This window comes from Halictus rubicundus, chromosome 8 (genome assembly GCF_050948215.1).
Source record: "Halictus rubicundus isolate RS-2024b chromosome 8, iyHalRubi1_principal, whole genome shotgun sequence".
Classification (NCBI taxonomy): domain Eukaryota; kingdom Metazoa; phylum Arthropoda; class Insecta; order Hymenoptera; family Halictidae; genus Halictus; species Halictus rubicundus.
The window spans coordinates 13,430,053-13,450,162 of NC_135156.1; the positions used below are offsets into that span (position 1 = coordinate 13,430,053).

Genomic DNA, 20,110 nt, shown 5'->3' on the forward strand with positions numbered 1-20,110 from the left:
TATGTTATAACAAATATTGCAACATATCTATCATTTCCATGAAAATACTTTCAAACGTGATAAACTTTGTTATAATATCGTGAGTACATACGTTTTTCTCTTATCGACTGAGTATTGTATATATCTGTTAATGCATATTCGTACATAATTTGTTAGTAACAAACTATTACAGTAAACATTTATGGAAAGAAAAATTGCATACAATAATTTGAAGAAATATAGAATAATTAGAGAATAAAGTATATTGTCTTCAAAATAAATACACACATCTGACAGTTCAGTAAAATCATGTGCGGCAACGATCTACTGACATTAATGTCCATGGCAATAACTGTGCCTACGTATACATGGTTCCACGACAAATTTTTAATACTACATTGGAAACGTATTTTCCCGGGAGATTAAAGTATCACGTATAATAATCGATGATCTACGTAATCTCTGACAATGCCTTTTCGAATATCATAGAATAATGACTCTGACCACCTTTGACGTCGGACATTTATTGTCTCCAATCCCAACCTAATTTCACGTAAACACGTACATACATGAAAAGTGATATAATTTAATTGAAGGCACACAGGATTATAATATTCTGGGAAAATGTTTAAAAAATTTAAGGACAAGCTCGCAGAGGAAATGAAACAATCACCCGCCAGGCTGCAGGCGAGCATGCAGCAATTGGCCCAGGTTTGACATTTCATTCAACATTGAAACATCAGAACGAAACAATAGTGTACATTATAAAATCTACAATTTGCATTCGTTATAATACGTGTTTGCATTATTTAGTTTAACATTAGCGCGTGCTTTGCGTGTTAATTTTCAGAATTATTCATTATTACTGAAGATCTTTTTAATTCAACAAGTTATTTTAATCTTTATACTGTTCAACGTGAATTTTCACTAACAAAACTTTTTCCATGTTTAGGCTGTTGTATCTCCTTCTTTATCAAACAGTTCCATTCAAGAATTGTCCACGTCTAACGACAATTTTAGTTTAACTGAGGAGGGAGATGGTGAGTTCCCATATTTATGCAACAGTTTCCTGCTGATAAAGGTTTATGCAGATAAAGATAACTACAACCAGTCTCATAAGCACATGTATATAATTAATGTTGTGTCATAGTGGAAGTGAAAGAAACGATTATTCTTTATGCTACATTAGTGTTCTTAATTTATGAAACTCTAAACATTGAATTGTTATGTTATAACCCAGAGGTGCTATAAATATTAATTTACAGAAACTCCAAAAAACAGTCCTGCTAAACATGGTTTCCAAAATGTAGATTTGATATCACCCATATCAAATTCTATGGCCATATCTAGAAGATCATCGATTAGCAGTGTTACCAGCGACACTTCAGCTCTTTTTCCAATTTATGAAAGCCCTGCTAATATGTATCACTTACAGGTGAAATATTTCAGTAATACTAACCAGAGTTGTGCGAGAACCCGAAAATGTTGGGTCTGGACAGGTTCTCAACCCAATGCCTTCCTGAACCGTCCTGTCCATCGGGTACTCAACATTTTTCAGATTCTCACACATCTCTAATACTAACCATTGACATTTAGTTCAAATGCTATTGATATTTATTTCTGATGTCCTTGTAGTCTGACATGGATCAATCCGCCAGTGAAATAGACGAAAATATAAGTCCACAATTGGATAAAATTACAAAAGATCAAATATATTCAGCTTACCGAAAAGTACAAACAAAATATCATAAGTATCGTGGAAGGTACACTGATTTAGCAACACACTATCGAGAATTGGAAAGAGTGAAAGGCAAGTTGGAGTCAGTTTTAGTGGAATCCCAGGATAAGGCATTAAGACGTATAGCTGATTTAAAGGAACAATGTCAGTTAGAACAACAAGCAAAAGCTCACTTGGAAGAAGCATTGAGAAATGATATTGAAGAAAAAGATCATATAATAAATACGTTAAATACAAAGGTAACAACAAATTTATTACCGATGTTTATTATTGGTAATAGAAAAAAATATTAGAGGAAAACATGTTTTTTTTTATTTTTTTCTATTATCAATAATAAGCAAGATACTTGAAATGCTCGAGTTAGTTGAGAGGAATGGGACATTCTGCGCAGACTATTAAATTCTAACATTATTTCTATGCCAGGTGAAACTTTTGCAAATAGAAGATCTTAAGAAAAAGGATAATCTCATTGATTTGAGCACTGAATCGCCAAATAATTTGGACGAGAATGCATTGTCAATAGAAAATGCGCAACTAAAAGATAAACTTAAAAAATTGGAAAACGTTGTTTTAAAATGGAAAGACTCTTTGAAACGGAATAAAGAGAAGTATATTGAAGTAGTGGCAGAGAAAAGTACATTAGAAACTGATTATGAATCATTAAAAAATTCTTACGCAGAAAAGGAAAAGGAATTAAACAACGCGTGCACAGAGGTTAGGAATCTAACAGAAGAAATGAATATTTTGAAAAAGCGAGAAGAAGAATCGGCAATATCGTTAGCTGAAAATAAACTTTCTATACATAGAGAACTGGAAGATAAAGAAGAACAGATCAAACAACTCAGGTTGGATTTGAAACACATGACAGAGTCAAAAGATAGTTTAAGTGAGACTATTAATAAATATAAAACTGAAGTCGAAAAATTGAAATTACTCCATTCTTCTCAAAATTTGGATTCAGAAAAGAAAGAAATCGTACAAGATATCTCCAGGGGAAAAACAGAGGCACTAAAACTTATGCAGCAAGAAATGCAGCAAAAATTAATTAATTTGGAAGGAAAAATGGGATCAGATGATGACATCGACAGTAATAAGGAATCTTCCAAAATGTTAGAAAAATCTGAAAATGAAAATACACCAGAGAAAACGTTGAAGACAGATGGCAACGAAATACTAGAAGAATTGAAGTCTAAATTAGATGAAAAGGAAAATGAATTACACGAAGTGAAACAAAAATTAGGTAAATTACAAAAACTTACCGAAGAGTACCAAGATGAGAAAGAGAAGTTGTTTACAGAACTATCAAGTTGTAAAGTTTACTGTAAAGAATTGAAAAGTGAACAGGACGCTCAGAAAATTATTTTCGAAGACAAAAAGAAGGAGGCACAAATGAGAATTGAAAAGCAACAAGGAATAATTCAAACCCTTGATGAAGAATTGAACAATATGAGAGCTGCTTTGATGGACAGGGATAGAGTATGCGAAAATTATAGCATTAAAATTCAGGAATACTCGACATGGATGGATAAAGCGAAAGAAATGGCACATGTCCAGGATCAAGAAATAAAAGCTCTTAAAGAAAAAGTACAGAACATTGCAGAACTAAATAGATTAAATGAGGAATTAGAAAATAAAAATACCAAATTACTTGGAGTATATAGCGAGCTTAAATCCTGTAAATCGACTATCTCTGATCTTAGAAATAAACTCCAGGTTGATGGCTCCAATGCTGAGTTATTGCGCCAAGAAAAGTGTGTTCTAATTAAAAATATTGTAAATTATAAAAATTCTGTTGAAAAATTACAAGAAGATAGAATGTATATTAAAAATAATGTAACGGAGCATTTTGGACAGGTTAACAATGAACTTTCTGATCTTAAAAATGTACTTACTACATATTTAGAACAAAATAGTGCTATTCGAAATGATGAAATAGAAAGTGTACAAACTAAAATTCAAGAACTGGAAGATCTCAAACAAAAAAATGACAAATTACAGGCAGAACTAAGAGACACTTTATCTCTTAAATGTAGTTTGGAAGTGGATTTGGGAACATGTAAAGAACAACTTAAAGAAATGTCATTAGTTCGTGAGCAGTGTAATGAACTCGAATTAAAAAATTCAGAACTTACTACAAAAATTGATGAACTTCGTTCTCAATTAGAACATTTTAAAGACTTATCTGAAGAACTACAATCATTGAAAATAAAGTATGAGTCTTTACATGAAGAATTCAATCAGGTCAACTCTACTAATCAATTACTGTCTAATGAAGTCGTTGATCTAAAAGAACACCTTCAACGAGCAGTTAATGACACGAAAGAATTAGAAGACTTGAAGCAGAATTATAATCAAGCGACTGAAACTATTGCATCGTTGAAATCTGAAAATTTAAATTGTCATAAATTAGAAGTTGAAGTCAAATCTTTAGAAGCAGAAATACAACACTTAAAAAATAATTTAACCGAAAAGGATCAAGAAATAAGTACTTTTAACGAAGCATTAACAAGTAAAGACGATTTTATACAAAACTTAAATACTGAAAAAGAGAGTAATATAAAATTAATCGAAGAACAAGAAAAACAAATCACTGAACTTACAAATACACAAAAAACATTACAAAAGACGGTGACAACAAAGGCAGATCAACTAAAAAAGTTAAAAGAATTAGTTATTCCTATTAAGGAAGGACAAGATGCCACAATACAACAATTAAATGAAATGAGAACTGAAAATACTAAATTACTTGATCAGTTAAACACACTACAGAAAATAACAGATACACTGAAATCTGAAAACTGCCAAATCGTAGAACTAAAGAATAATAACTCAACAATTATTGCAGAATTAGAACAGTTGAAATTAATCCAAAACGAAGTCACTTTAGAAAATAAAAATCTAAAAGATAAACAAAATGAATTTCTAAAACTTAATCAAGAATTAAACGAGTCTAATGAAAAAATGAAAGAAACAATTTCTGATTATGAAAAACAAAATCAACAGTTACTAAATGATGGTAACCAATTACAAAAAGAAATTGAACTATACAGAAATAATTTAAATGAACAAACTAAAGATATAGAAAATTTAAAATCGCAAATAGCAATATTAAATACAAAGTTGCAGTCTAAAACGGAAGAATTACACTCACACATTAAAGAGTTAACTATGTATAAAAAGGAAACTGAAGAAACTAAGGAACGTTTTGATAAGGAAAATAAGGAGCTACAAAGCGAAGTGTCTGAATTAAAGTTAACATTAGAGAGTAGTAATAAAATAGAAGAAAAAAATAAAGAACTTCTAACAAGCATAGAGACATTAAAAGAAAAACTTGCCGTACTTACATTGGTTGAAGAAGAAAATAATAAACTGAAATTAAATTTAAAATCCCTAATTGAAGAAAATAGTAGTTTAGAAGAAGTTCGATCACAAAATAACGAATTAATTAAAATACAATTATCTTTAAAGGAGAAATTAACGGAATTGGAAAATGTGAATTGTATCAACACGAAACTTCAATCTGATGTAAACGATTTAGAATCCGAGATTTCTGGTTTGAGGCAAGCCCAGACCAGGAACGTCGAATTGCAACATGAACTTGATACACTAAGTGCTACGAATGTAAAATTACTATCTGAAATAAAAAGTATGAATGTAGATAAAGATAGATTAGTAACAGAATTAGATGAATTAAAATTTTTAGTTGAGGAGAAAGTAGCAGAATTGAAATTGTTAGATACTAAAAATACAGAATTGTTAAGAGAAATTGAAAGATTAAAATGTCTAATGAGAGAAGAGGAAACAGCAGAGTTGGAGCTATCAAAACATACTATTGAGCAGTTAAAAGAAGAAATTATTAAGAAACAGGCAGAAACCGATACTCTTAAAGAATCGAATGTTGCATTACAAAAAGAGATAGAAGATGCTCATAGTCTTAAAATTGTGGATGACTCCCTCATTGCAAAATATGAGAAGCTACGAGAAGAAAACAAAAAGTTGGAAGCGCAATTAGATGAAGTGTTAATAACATTCCAAGCAAAAGAATCACAAATGCAAATCGGGAATAACGACTTAAAAAATCAAGCAGACAAATTACGGGAAGAATTGAAAACACACGAAGAAGAACAAAGCATGAGGATAAAGCAATTAGTTAAAGAATTTCAGGCTCAATTGCAAGACAAAGATGAAGAATTGCATGCTGCACTGCAAAAACGATTTGGTATATTCAAATTTCTTCATATTACATAATTTATTTTCATTTTTTTATTATTCTTCTAACTCGTTTATATAAATTATGATTGATATTATATATAATTTCTTTTTTAGATCACCAACAAAATTACGAATCAAATTTAATTCAACAATATAAAGAACAATTAAAAGATTTTCAAATAGAATTGACTGCAAAATCTGAACAGATTGAGAACTTAATTTTAGAAAATAAAAACCTTATGTCCCAAAAGTCGAAGGATATAAATCAAGTAATGGAGAAAATTTCTTTGATGAAGAAAGAACACAATGATGAAATTAAAGAAATTGAAAAGAAATGGAAGGCAATTGTGCAACAAAAGAGTGATAAATTGGAAGCAAAACATGAAGAAGAAATTAATGAATTAACAAAAGAATGGCGAAATGAAAGAAAGGTTGGTTAAAATTATCTTGCTACAATACATGTTTTTATCTAAAAATCATTTTTCATTTTTTGTTGCTATCTATTTTTTTAAGTTTTCAATTTTATTTTCATTTATATTTTTTCAGCCTGATGTAGAAACTGATTTAGCTTCCAAGGTAAACCTTTCACCCTCTTTTTTTGTTATGTTACTCTTTATAATATTAAATTTAATTTTGCTATATTTCTTGCTTACATTATCTCTTATTGTAACACAATAAATTGAAATAATGCATACAAATAGAAAACTAATCAGGAATATAATTTTACTTAGGAATTGGAGAGTACTTCAAGAGTTGCAATGGCAGCAGTACAATCAAATACTGGTTCCTTTCATACTCTCCAACAAACGCTAACAGCTCAAAGACGAGAGCTAGTTGAACTTAGAAAAATAGTCAAGTTAAGGCATGATACATTAGAAGATTCAACAGAGATAGAGTATCTTAGAAATATTTTATTCGAGTACATGATGGGAAGAGAAACAATGGTGCTAGCCAGAGTGATCGCTGCAGTCGTTAAGTTTGACCAAGAACAAACAACAAAAATACTTAAAAAAGAAGAGGATAAAATGACACTGGTAAAGATATTCAATAAACTCATTGATAAAATTGAAGTATTCTAACTCTAAATTACTTAATGTTTCAGCTTGGTTCTTTGGGTCTTACATAGTGCAAAATAATGTATATAATTTAACACTGTGTAAGTATTTTTGTATATTAGTTTGTAACATATTTATTTCTAAAATATTTAGATGGAAAACACAATTATTGTTTCGCCAATATAAATACAGAATAATAGATATACAGGAAAACATAGAAAATACATACAGAGAAAGTTTCTCATAATTTTCCCGGTTAGGTATGTGATAAGGTATAATGATTTCGCTTTCTAGTATATCTTCTACCGTACAAGGACAAATATGAACTATTCATCCATAAACATGGTACGTTCTTAATAACTTTTATAACTATTTATAAATCTACCAATAGACTAAACATTTATTGTTAACAAGAATTGCCTGCGATTTGTGCATGTGCTCTTTCTTGAGATTGATTATGTTATAAAGTGTAAAGGATATCAAAACTAGGTAATATTTTGTAATATAATTTCATTTTAAAATTTATACAATTTTATTTCGTAAAGGTAATAACCATTATCAATGTACTTGTAATATGTACATAAATTATGTAATTACTATATGTTAATGAATAAAGTCAATTTAATAATGATATTATGTATTGCTCGAATGAGTTTTACTACATACAATTTCTATATTTATGTGAAATGTTTGTTTTACTATATAGAATAATTTTAAAGTAACAAAGATCATTATAACACTTGTTCAGTTTCTTGTAATCTCGCATTGAAATAACTTATTTTTTCAGGAATTGATAGGCCTCTATGCCATGCAAAATAGTTTTCATACATAAACGATTTGGATAGTGTGTTTTTGTCTCCCAAAATAAATTTCAAAGCCATATTTCTACGAAATAATTTAATATAAAATTCATTAGCACCCTCAATATATTTGGGACCAAGTAAAAGCAACTGATTATCAATCTTAACGTCTCTTTCACAATTGTTTACAATCTTTATTGCAATCCAAAGAAAAATTCCTGCACCATAGACAAAAGCACCTAATAAAAAGCGATATAGCTTTTTCTCTTTAAATAGTTTGAAAAACGCATTAAATGCATCATATATTGCAACTGTTATGAAAGTATGTACTCCAAGCAGTATTGCTTCATTTTGTATATTTCTGTGTTTTAGTTTCAAAATTTCTCGAGCGATTGCATACTTCTGAGCATTTTCTGAAAGTATTATCGATTCTAAGAAGTCATTTGCCTCTTGCTTGGTATAATCAAGAGGTTCATTTTGTATAAGTATCTTATATTTGTCTACTGTTCCTGCATTTTCATATTCATAATTCATCGGAATCCCAATTAGACCAGTACCCTTTCCACTACTCAGCTGTCCAGCAGAAAATATATCATAACCATAAACATAAAATAACTTTAGACGTTTCCTATCTTTATCTGATAACTTTAGATCGCCCATGACTTGTTCAAATCTTTTTAGATACTTTTCCTTAACTGGTTCTTCTGTTTGATTCATGCTAGTTTAAAAAATACATTGAAATAAATATGTATTACATAACAATTAGAAAACTTTCAATATTTTCAAACACTTACCGATACTTAGTTCTCAATTGCCTAAATGTGTCTAAATAGATAGTATGAGGTAACGCTGTTAAAGCGATAGAGGTACCTACTGCACCTATTGCAACAAAGTGTCGTACATTCATTGCAGAACAGTTTGTTCCTCGATTATGCAAATTCTAAAATGAAAATATTACACTGAATTATATTAAGAAATAAAAATAGTATAATCTGAAAGACAAATGTGTTAATTATAAAAATGAACTTGAAATTGTTGTCAAACGCAAATAACATCTTATTTAAAAATAAGAAAAACACTACATTCAAAATAAATATAACCTAGAGGAAGAAAACTGTAAAGCGTTTCTTTAGAATTTTATGGACATTATTAGAATGATATAGCATTATGTAATACTTGAAATACTGATAGAATATAGTTACCAATATGTTTCAAATCTTCGATACGGGAAGGTGTGATAAAATTACAGAACATTAAAGACTGCACATGTTTGTAAAAGACCGGGTAAATCTACATATGTAACAGCTAATTCTCATGCATCTCATCCACCTTATCATATATAGAGCAACTTTTCACCCTCTGCTTCTACGTAATATGGTCCTCATGAACACGATATTCTACGGGGAAAAAATATAAAAATATTAGATCGTGTAACATTAAATGTCGGATTTCTAATCGTTCGCAACTTGATCGTTCGAATGATTGATTTATCGTTGAAAAGTTATATATCTTTCTGTGATCTGTACCTTGAAGCTTATACAATGTTTTGACAACTTCCATTTTTCCTTTTGGATATCTGTAATATTCTATGCTGATGTCAACCAAATAAATGTTAGCGATTTTACATACAGTCACATTTCTGTGTCAAGCTTCTAGCCTTTTATGGTTTGAAAATGGCGGGTTTCGCTTGCCATCTTGAAACGTTCTACACCAGTTATACATAGAACTTCACAACGATCTATTCGGTGTAGAAGTCCCGTGATTTGGTATTTGAAATACGTATATACATAGATGTACACATCGCATGTAGTGCTTCAGATGGCTATTGTTTAATAAATTATTCAATTAATATTCAACCGTACGAAAAATGAGTGAAGAAATTTTGGTCTCTTTGATATCGTGAATTTTTTCTTGCAACGTTGGTTTTGACTGTTGCATTCTCCGTACTCTCTGTTTATTCACAACATTTATTCGGTACATTTCTATGTCAGCAGCACTGTGTAGTAGGAGAATCGTGATTGGAGCATGCGCTGAAAATTCGTTTCTGTAGCCACTCTGACTCTTCAGGTCGGTGGTAATCATTGTTCGTGATTAGTTACATTACTGTGTTTGGTTATAGTGGTATACTTTTTGGGAACTGTGCGATATGTGTTTCATGTGCGCGTATTAATATTGCATTTGGAATGCGCGGGATATCGGGACGGATCCTACATGTTTATACGCTTCACCGATTAATCGATCGTAATACACTTGCTAACTGAGGTTTTTACTTGCTCGCAAGAGACTACAAAATTACGTTTGTGTACATATGTGTGTACTCCTATGTATGTATACGCATATATGGTGTCGCGTTTCATCGGTTCACGGTATAACGAACATTGGATACAAACATTTTTCAGTGGAATGATAGGCGTGTCACTTAATCAGGTACGTGGAATAAACATAATAGTACATTGACAGTATGCAACGACTACTATAATCTATATTAGAAGATCGAACATCTGGATATTTATATAAACATAGATGAATTTTCTGAATAGATTTTCAAGTTTCATAAGTAATTCCTACACTCGAGTGGTTTCAACAGTGTTTAAAATGGAATGAACATTAATTTTAGTGTTATACCGCGAAATTTTCTTTCATGGCAGACATGTCGACATAATGGCGTCAATGTTCCTTTCGACTATAGATAACTGGATCCTACATTCCCTACCCATTCCCCGCATGTCGCAATAAAACATTAAACGAGCCACGTGACCAACTTGAATCACGTGGTACGTTCTAAAAGCCGGGTCTGAACCTGCGCTCTGAAAAAGTTTTATTCTACTTTATGACAAATGTTACTATCGTTGCAAGAACGAAATCAATTCTCAGAAAAAATGTATGCTTACATTATATACTCATCATAATACTTCGATTAATAATAGTTTCCTACCTTTTGCAAATAACTGCAACACTCTTAAATTATCTAATATTTTTTACTATTTAACATGTCAACTTTGAGTCAATTTCTGATGTGTTTACAGTCTTTAGTAAAACATATTTTTGATTTCTACTCGTTCATCTCATTTTTAATATTGTTTTATATTATATCATTACAATGAAGGTATTATTAAGAGTATATTATCTACATGTATTGTATATTACCTTTTCAGACAAATGTGCGCTAGCACCTACACCATACCACCAACAAACTCGTCGCAGCTAAACTACTAAAGAAGACGAAGCAGCTCTTAGAATTTTCTTAAGGCCCTAGCTGTGGTTGTAGTAACACCTGATAAAATGGCAGAGGAATGCAGCGATGTTAAGTCGGCAGGTCCGTCTTCACCACGAAGTCCCCAAAACAGCGTTGTAGGTGGTAAACCAAGCAGTCCCCAGTCTCCCAGGCAACCGAGACGGATGAAGCTAACACAGCAACAATTGGATGCCATGACAAAGGACGAGCTAGCAGCCAAGTGGCATGAACAGGACTTGTATGTGGAGTGTCTAGAGGCCCAGGCCGCAGCCCAGGAAGGTACTGAGATCACATGAGTGAGACCATCTCACTCACCACATTACTTAAGCGAATTTACGAATGCCAGAACACAACGGTCTCTTGTATGAGACAAGACTCTTATAGGGACGCTAAGATTAGGGAAAACAAGCGTTTTGATTGCAAAGTGTTTAGGATAATAATGACACTAAGTTCTCTATAAGTCTTAAGATTGAAACAATCTTGAGTAAGCAAATAGCATAAGAATATAGGTGAAATCTTTAAGAACAATCTTTATGACATTGATAAGCGAACTTCAATTGTAGAAAATTTTATGTATCCGTCTAAGTATTGGATAGGTCTGAATTTGGTAATATATTTCATAGACGCAGGATAGTGATATATAGTAACATTGTATTAATTTCCAAAACTACATTTGTGATGTGTAGTGCGGGTAATTAAATTAACGCCAGTATGTACAGTGTTTGAAAATTTGATCGGTGAGCAGAAGTGGTGCGACAGTCATGTATACTGCATATATGAGAGAGTCTAATGCAATATTATGCAAACAACCCACAATCTTATCATCTGGTGTTAAATTGCGCTAGCATTTATATTAAATATGATTTTAATACTAAAAGCAAAGTGTATATTGAAAGAAAACAGTGATATTGTGTGACAAGAAGAGATGATGGGTTTCTTTGAACGTGTTCACAATGAATCATTTCTTTCACCGCAATAAACACACACAGCTTACTTTTAACATGATCTTGTAAGTGACTGTGCAGTGTGCGCGTATCTTTCTACAGTGTAGTAAACCACACTGCCAGAAGCAGAACAGTGCGTGCGTGTATGTGTGTACATTGGATATCGAGTTTCCACTTTGCAAGGATTATGAAATGAAATACAACATCCTTGCTGGCTCTGAATATACAGCTCAGGAGAGTAAAAACAGAGGCTCTAGATCATCCTTTGGCCTACAAAACACTGTGCCAGGGGTGCGTGAACCTAAGTCTTGGTGAAGTACGAAAACCTTTAATTGATGCAGTTATCATCTGAAATTCCAGCTGCTTTCTCCGATCCTAACAATTCTTATCCCGATCTATATATCTTTAATTATTACCTTATATTTAAATATGTCTGATGAAACTGGAAAACTTTAATTATGTTCCTAGACCATCCATCCCATGTCTACTTCCCTTAAGAACGCAATTCATGCATGCATTTGTACCTGCACCATAACTCCCTGATGTCCAAGTACCAATCTCAAATACCAACCTGATCGAATAAGGCCAGGAGGTCATCTTGTGACAACATCTGTGTCTGCAACAAGTAGTCTGTCAATTCTCATGGAAGAAAAGTAACAACCACTCTTGGTCTCGGTGGAAGCACAGAGAATCTCACAAATGGCACGATGCAACGACTCCAAACTCAAAGTATGCGCTAATTAAAAATGTCAGTTGTCAGGCAGTCAATGTCACATACCTATGAAAACATATTTTGTTTATGCGCACTTAGGGCAAAACAGTATGTAGTAGATTTTCACCACTATGCTTTATTTCACCAAAACATACAATTATGAAATATAAAAGAATTGTACGGAGTATTCTGTACCATTATATTATATATGTACATATATATATATTTTTTAAGGTTTCAAGCTTTCTATGTGTCTCATAAATTTGTATGGTGGCTTGTAAGCAATTTTAAAAAATTCACCATCTGATTGAATATTCTTTTAACTGCATAATTTGTTTAGTCTTAAAAAGTTAAGTACTTTTACAAAATAGAAGAAACCCACCCAGTTAATCAAGAGAAAAAATTATAAGAATAGTTATGTATAAAATATATAAATATTTTTTTAATACATGATAAATTTTGTTAAAGCTCTACATATATATTGATATGGATAAAATTTTAATTATTTCACGTCATGAATACGAGTTAATAATATTAATAAAAATATGTTGTTATCATTCTTTTATATGATAAGAAGGCAGTTGACAAATGTTTATATAAAAGTTTGCTATTATGAAGTACTATATTCTGAAATACATTATTGAGTAGAAAGTATTCTTTGAGAAGTTTTGTAAGGATAGCTTTGTATTCATTGTATTTATGTTGTTAATATACACTGAATCCAGTCTCATTATATGATAATGGTGATTAAATTAAATATATAACAAGTCAGTGTAGCACATAGACAGCTTTAAAAAGTATTGATTTCAATTAAAAGAAAAAAATAATATGATACTGCTTTATAGGTGATCTAACTTCGTTGAGAGAGTCTGAAAACAAATACAGGCAGCAACATGCAGAAGCATCTCATAGAGAGAAAATCTTAGTCAGGAGACTTGCCTCTAAAGAACAGGAATTACAGGAATACATTGTACGTAAAAATATTACTTTCTGTGACAAACAAAGTGTACAGGTTTCAAAAAATTTCACATGAATGTTTAATTTATGTTTAGAATCAAATTGCCGAAATGAAAGCCGCTCATGCTCCGTCCGCTGCTGCATTAAGATCTGCTTTACTAGATCCAGCTGTTAACATTTTAATTCAGAAATTGAGGCAAGAACTTGTTACGACCAAAGCTAAACTAGAAGATACTCAAAACGAACTTAGCGCTTGGAAATTTACACCGGATAGGTAGATAAAATTGATCATATGCGGTTATAGATAAATTAAATTATGAAACTTTTTACTTATAAATCTTTGTATGCACCGTCCACATTTTTAGCAATACGGGAAAACGATTAATGGCAAAATGCAGATTATTATATCAAGAAAATGAAGAACTAGGTCGTATGATTGCTAGTGGTCGAATTGCCAAGCTAGAAGGAGACCTTGCTCTTCAGAGAAGTTTCAGTGAAGAAATGAAAAAATCACAGTCAGGTAATATTTCTTTTCGTTTTTATTATTAGTTAATTAGTCTGTAAATTATATGAATTACTACCGTCTCGTTTATATCTATTTTTACAGAGTTAGATGAATTCTTGCAAGATTTGGATGAAGATGTAGAAGGAATGCAGAGCACAATTTATTTCTTGCAACAGGAATTACGCAAAGCTCGTGAATCGGTAACATTGTTGCAACAAGAGAATGCAGCGTTGAAGGCGAGTTCCAGTGAAAATAATTTGACAAACGGTTTGTCTCCACATACTCCACCAATCAAGAAAGAGGAATCAGAGGAGAACTCCGTTTCGGAAACGAAAACATCGAAGTCAACAGAGGATAGTGATGTGTGCAAAGGTGCTAGGACTCCACCGTTATCGTCAGGACGTTCGCCTCAGTGTGAATTTTCTAGTACTGAAAGAACAGAGCGAGTAGAACGTAAGCCTACTCAGGCTGATCATAACGATGAAAGCTCAAGTGATTCAGCCGCTTTAATTATTAAAGTTGAGAACGAAGAATTAAGTGATAGGGAGGAAGAACAAGAAGAAAATCGTAATAACAAAAGGATATTAAGGAGCAAAAGTCATAATAGAAATAACAGTAAAACTAATGGGGAAGAGGTGCTAACTAGAACAACAAGGGGTAGGGATAGGACCAAAAGGGATAAAAGTGCTCCAGGTAGTGACGATGAAAGGACACACAAGAAAAAAAGGAGGGAGAGTATCCTTTCTCTCGATTATAATGAAGCTGATGATGACGCATTAGTCCTAACTAATGGTGAGACGCTTCAAAGCGATCCCGAATGAACAATTTTCTAGGATGATTTTATACACATAACAATTTGTTACATACGAATCAGGCTTGGCGTGACTTGGTATACAGTACAAGTTAAATCTAATGTTCTATATTTCTTTGGTTACTTGGAAATTATTACGCGGGATTACGAACGTGTAGATCCTATTGACAACAATTTTTGTATTATTTTACACAATATATCTGTAAATATGTTTCTTATTTGAATATTTATAAGTCACGTTAATATCAAGAGAACTACACACAATTACGTATAATTGTATGTATACAACATAACACGGCGTTGGAATAAAGGGGTAGATAGTTAAAACTATTTTTTTGCAATTGAATCACAATGAAATTTCTAATATGCATTCATTATTATGTAAACAAATGCATCGATGTTTTTAAAAAATGTATTGTAAATTCGTTGAAACACTGATAATAACCCTTGTTAGATTTTTTGAAAGAATCACAGAGTATATAGATAACAATAAAACAATAATTAAGGCTATGCCTTTTTCATTATGTAAATACACACATGTTAATAATATCTGATACACGACGACGCACATACGTAGATTTATACACGATTATGTGCGCAATAATTTGTATGTATGTAATGTTTTTTCCATTGTGAGATACGCGTCTAGGTATGCGTTGTTCGTGCATAAAATGTGCTTTGAATTGTGTATAATGAAAATTGAGGTCTATTTGTTAGATTTATTAAATAACTGTAAATTATACGAAATACAAGAAATTATTAATTTCAGTAAACCATGCGGATTGACCTCGTGCGTGATAAAACATCACACTTGTATCTTCTTTTTTCATGAACAAATGTACAAAATATTCATATTACTATTTTGTATTATTCGTAGATAAAAAATGCGTCATTTTCATGTTTCTTGTAAAAATTATTTTCTTTTCAACTGTTATAATTTTCAATATGCATACTCTTATTGAGAATATCAATTTTTTCAAGTATAATTAATTCAAATAGGATTAATAGATAATTCAATTCAAATATAAATTTCATATAAATTGATCGCTAATGCGGTAAAGACTGATTTATTTAAAATATTTCCCTATACAATCCAGATTAAACTATTCAAAGTATATAATTATAAAGTTCAGTTTTAAAGTGCTTATGAGTTGTAACATTCGTTGTTATTGTATGCATTAATCAAACATTATCGTATATCAAGTGAAAGAAGATTAAGAGTAAAGTATTGTTCAAATAAAAAGAATGTATTTCGAACACAGTTGCCGCCAGCAGTGCAATTGTGACGTACATATATACATAAGTAACATTGGCGCACTTGGTAAAGTCAAGCCATTTTCCGGCACTCTCCGGCATTGAGCAGCCGTCGTTCACGATAGGTGGGCAATCGACGTTCTCGTCTTCGTACTTCGCGTCTCGTCGTCATTATTTTCTGAAAGACAGTTTTATCCACGAAAGCTACAACCATGTTTGCTGCGAGACGTGCTTTAATATCCAGTACTGTGTAAGTTTATACTGTTTTTTTACTTAAACACTCTACAGTTGATATTATATAATTTCTAACCTACAGCCTATGGGTTTCCTTGTCACTATGAGTATATTTTTCACTTACAATAAAATTCCATTCGCATTCCTTATATTCATCTGATATTTATATTTCAAAATATACCGAAAAAATATGGTATTCGCAATGGAATTGTTAACATCCGATGTAATGCTAATTTCTACTGTTAATTAAATGTATAGTTTAGTTCTTAAATACAATCGTTCTATAACTTGATCGAAATTTCTATGTAAAATTTTCTATATATTACTTGTGAAATCAAATTTTATCGAAAGTCCATGATTTTTCCGTGCGATATACTTTACATGTTTGTCAAGTCTTGGAAACATGTTATTTCTAAAAAGACATTTTGTTTTGTTTTACATCTTCTTACGCCTTATTTATTTTTTACGACATAGTTCCTATAATAAAAAAAAATGTTTTAAGTATAGGAAACCGTACAAATTTAGTTTGACCTCTGGTATACAGATATGTGTTAGATAAGCACCTTGTAATCATGAATGTTTTGCGTTTTAAATTATCAATGTTTTTAATGAAAAAATTTGTAATGAGTTAAATTTGTAATCAAAACCCAAGTGGAAACACCAAGAATTTTGAATTTTTTTAATATTACAGATAAGATAGTACCTACGTAAGAAGTTAATACTTTTTAACATATTTGGAAATATTACACATGTAACTTATTTAAAAGTAAATGTTATATATAAAAAACATGAATGTTATTCATTGTTGTATAGCAAAGAAGCATTTAGGGCCAAGCACACGCTTCCTGAATTGCCATATGATTACAAGGCATTGGAGCCAATCATATGTGCTGAAATCATGGAACTTCATCATTCGAAACATCATGCAACTTATGTGACTAATTTAAATGTCGCTGAGGAGAAAATGAAGGAAGCTGTGGCTAAGGGTGATGTTAATACTCAAATTGCTTTAGGACCTGCATTGAAGTTCAATGGTGGTGGTCATTTAAACCATTCAATCTTCTGGTGCAATCTATCACCCAGTGGTGGTAAACCAGATGGTAAAAATATAAATTCTTCACTATAAAATAATGTTATTTTTCGTAACCAGTGAAGATAATGATGAACTTTATTTTACAGGTGCCCTCCTTAAACAAATCGAGAAGGATTTCTGCAGCATGGAAGAGATGAAGAAACGCTTATCCGAAAGTACTGTTGCTGTTCAAGGTTCTGGCTGGGGTTGGCTTGGCTACGACAAACAATCAAAATCATTAAGGATAGCCACATGTGCGAATCAGGACCCCTTGCAAGCTACGACCGGTTTGATACCGCTTCTCGGTATCGACGTTTGGGAACACGCCTACTATTTACAATACAAAAATGTTCGTCCTAGTTACGTAAAGGCGATTTTCGACATTGTTAACTGGAACGACGTCAATTGCCGTTTCAAGAGCGCTGTGGGATGTTAGAGAGCACGGTCCTTTTAGCGAGCGAGTTTGAGAGTATGATAGCATCGAGAACATTTATTATGTAGTACGAAGTTTTTTCTAAAAGACAACTTCATACTTTCTTTCTATTCATCTTATAAAGATGTTTGTGTTTTTGTATACACGCTGTTCCTTATTAAATATACACCCATCATGTAATAAGAAAGAAATCTACAGTAAAACCTGTGTACAAGTTATTATATTGTTATCATGTGTTTTTGTTTTTTTTTTTTTTTTTGGTGCATAGTATTTTATATAAAATATTCAGTGTAACATGTATAGTCATACATAGTATTTTATACAAAATATTCTGTCCGGCTCGATGTATTCGATATTAATTACTAGACTGCGGATTTCATGCAGTTATGACAAAAATGAATAGATGAGATACAAAACTACGAATACATCAAACGAATTAGAGAGTGTTATTACATTATTTGTCTTTCAACTTTTTATTTTACATATAGATCCGCAGATTATACCCTACCGCAATATTGAAGAACTGTCAAAGTGACTTCGCGGAGTTGAAGTTCGATGAACTGTCAAAGCGACTCCGCGAAGTTGAATTAGAATTTGAATTGTTTCGCGGCGGGGTTCGAATTATCATGCACCGATAACCATTGCGCAGCGCGTTTTAATCAGTTTCGCGTGCGGCGCGAAGTATCTGGAAAATCCGCAAGAAGGGAACAGATATCAGTGCCGCACGGTTAGTAAGCTCAGAGAGGAAATGAGAGTGCTCATGCCTGGGATTTTAGTGTCCCCGCTATAGTGCTGCCCCCTAGTCTAATTTTTAGCCTGGACCAGAACCTGCATCATCTTACCTGCATCATTAGCAGATGATTCCAAATAATGCCAGAGTGGATGCTACTTCTATGTTAAAAGAGGCTCTTCTATGTAGGCTCTGATCCAGCTTAAAAGATGCTGCAGGTTCTAATACAGGCTAAAAAGATGCTGCAGGTTCTGGTCCAGGCTAAAAAGTTGATGCAGGTTCTGGTCCAGGCTAAAAAGTTGATGCAGGTTCTGTTCCAGGCTAAAAAGATGATGCAGGAAAAGTGGAGACACTAAAACTCCGAGCGTGAGCACTCTCATTTCCTCTCTGGTAAGCTGTACAAGCGAGTGCCGAGAAAGAAGAAAAAGACGCCTGGCGCGCGGCTTTGATAATCGATCGGTTAGATTCGAGTCGCGACGCGTACACGCCGTATCTGTAGGAACGTCGCGGAACCAGAACCAGTATGGCCGGAGTACCTCAGCTGTTTTCACGTCACTACCTACGTATCTGGTGAGTCAGATATTATTGTTACTTTAAGCACTTTTCACTAAATTGTACGTTCATTATTATCGCAGAAACCAGTCAGTATTTTCGTAGCCAATACAGTTTCATTCTCGCCTCGCGTATCGCCAGTCACCAGACGTCAAGTCTGCGTTACGAATTATTTATTCCCCCTTTGTTTCAACATCTTAAACGCATAACTACATGCATACGCGTATAAACTCGTGTACTTTTTAAACCTCGTTAACGTTGCGTTCCGCTATTCCGGGTTGTCTCGTTGTTATTGCACTTCGTTGCATTTCATCTGACAGTTCGAGGACACTCTACGAAGAGAAAAGTGTAATTCTCGTGGAAATATTAAATAATATTTGACGTAGATTTGAACGTTTAAAGCGTGAAGTAATGCATATTTGTGTACCCTGTTGAAACAAAATTTCTTAGGGCTGTTTCGATAGCATTCAGAATATTCTATCAGTGGATAGATTCTATGACGTATAATGTGTAGTATCAGGTTGAATGTATGAAAGGATTTAAGTTGTATTCATTTTCGACGTTATATACAGTCATACCAGTATCGAGCAAACACAGCCGATGACTGTCAACGTGCGCAATGAATCTGGAAGCAGTTAATAAGGGAGCCATGTCCGCAGAATGGTTCGAATGATTCACAACGTTAGTGTATCAGCAGAAGTGTTAATTACGATCGAGGGGAGGGGGGTGGGAGGGCGCTTTCGCCCCAGTCAACGTGAGTCGAATCGACTCGTTCCTGTGACAGGGTTCTTTCGTTATTTATTTTTTTCCTCCCAGCAAAGCACGAAGCTGCTCTCTTGGTATACTTTCACACGAACATGCCTGGGCTGTGGATCATTACAGGGTAA

At 32.7% G+C, this 20,110-nt stretch overlaps 4 protein-coding genes across 10 annotated transcripts; 3 read left to right on the forward strand and 1 right to left on the reverse strand.

Annotated features, from left to right (window-relative positions):
- Positions 1-90: 90 nt before the first annotated feature.
- LOC143356825 (uncharacterized) lies at positions 91-7,615 on the forward strand. 2 transcript variants are annotated; one of them, XM_076792833.1, is made up of 9 exons: positions 95-690; positions 932-1,019; positions 1,245-1,414; positions 1,615-1,956; positions 2,141-5,936; positions 6,044-6,360; positions 6,476-6,505; positions 6,661-6,963; positions 7,032-7,615. In XM_076792833.1, the coding sequence occupies exons 1-9, from the start codon at positions 604-606 to the stop codon at positions 7,053-7,055; spliced, it is 5,157 nt and encodes a 1,718-aa protein (XP_076648948.1). In that variant the 5' UTR covers positions 95-603; the 3' UTR covers positions 7,056-7,615. The 2 variants fall into 2 exon arrangements, with proteins under 2 accessions (XP_076648949.1, XP_076648948.1); XM_076792834.1 differs by lacking the exon at positions 6,476-6,505 and having other exon boundaries at positions 91-690.
- LOC143356835 (transmembrane protein 177) lies at positions 7,478-9,455 on the reverse strand. The gene is made up of 4 exons (XM_076792860.1): positions 9,311-9,455; positions 8,987-9,181; positions 8,579-8,724; positions 7,478-8,502 (listed from the first exon to the last, which is right to left on the reverse strand). Exons 3-4 carry the CDS (start codon positions 8,689-8,691, stop codon positions 7,716-7,718), a joined length of 900 nt encoding a protein of 299 aa, XP_076648975.1. The 5' UTR covers positions 8,692-8,724; positions 8,987-9,181; positions 9,311-9,455; the 3' UTR covers positions 7,478-7,715.
- Positions 9,456-9,858: 403 nt separating this feature from the next.
- On the forward strand, positions 9,859-15,935 carry Fl(2)d (Pre-mRNA-splicing regulator female-lethal(2)D). Of its 6 annotated transcripts, none has more exons than XM_076792845.1 (6): positions 9,859-10,211; positions 10,940-11,298; positions 13,521-13,645; positions 13,728-13,906; positions 13,998-14,152; positions 14,240-15,789. In XM_076792845.1, the coding sequence occupies exons 2-6, from the start codon at positions 11,067-11,069 to the stop codon at positions 14,956-14,958; spliced, it is 1,410 nt and encodes a 469-aa protein (XP_076648960.1). In that variant the 5' UTR covers positions 9,859-10,211; positions 10,940-11,066; the 3' UTR covers positions 14,959-15,789. The 6 variants fall into 6 exon arrangements, with proteins under 6 accessions (XP_076648960.1, XP_076648962.1, XP_076648963.1 ...); XM_076792847.1 differs by lacking the exon at positions 9,859-10,211 and adding an exon at positions 12,432-12,692 and having other exon boundaries at positions 11,158-12,279; positions 14,240-15,935; XM_076792848.1 differs by lacking the exon at positions 9,859-10,211 and adding an exon at positions 12,432-12,692 and having other exon boundaries at positions 11,158-12,254; positions 14,240-15,935.
- Positions 15,936-16,265: 330 nt separating this feature from the next.
- Positions 16,266-18,159, forward strand: Sod2 (superoxide dismutase 2). Its single transcript, XM_076792862.1, has 3 exons — positions 16,266-16,452; positions 17,250-17,536; positions 17,616-18,159. The coding sequence occupies exons 1-3, from the start codon at positions 16,415-16,417 to the stop codon at positions 17,942-17,944; spliced, it is 654 nt and encodes a 217-aa protein (XP_076648977.1). The 5' UTR covers positions 16,266-16,414; the 3' UTR covers positions 17,945-18,159.
- The last annotated feature ends 1,951 nt before the right edge of the window (positions 18,160-20,110 follow it).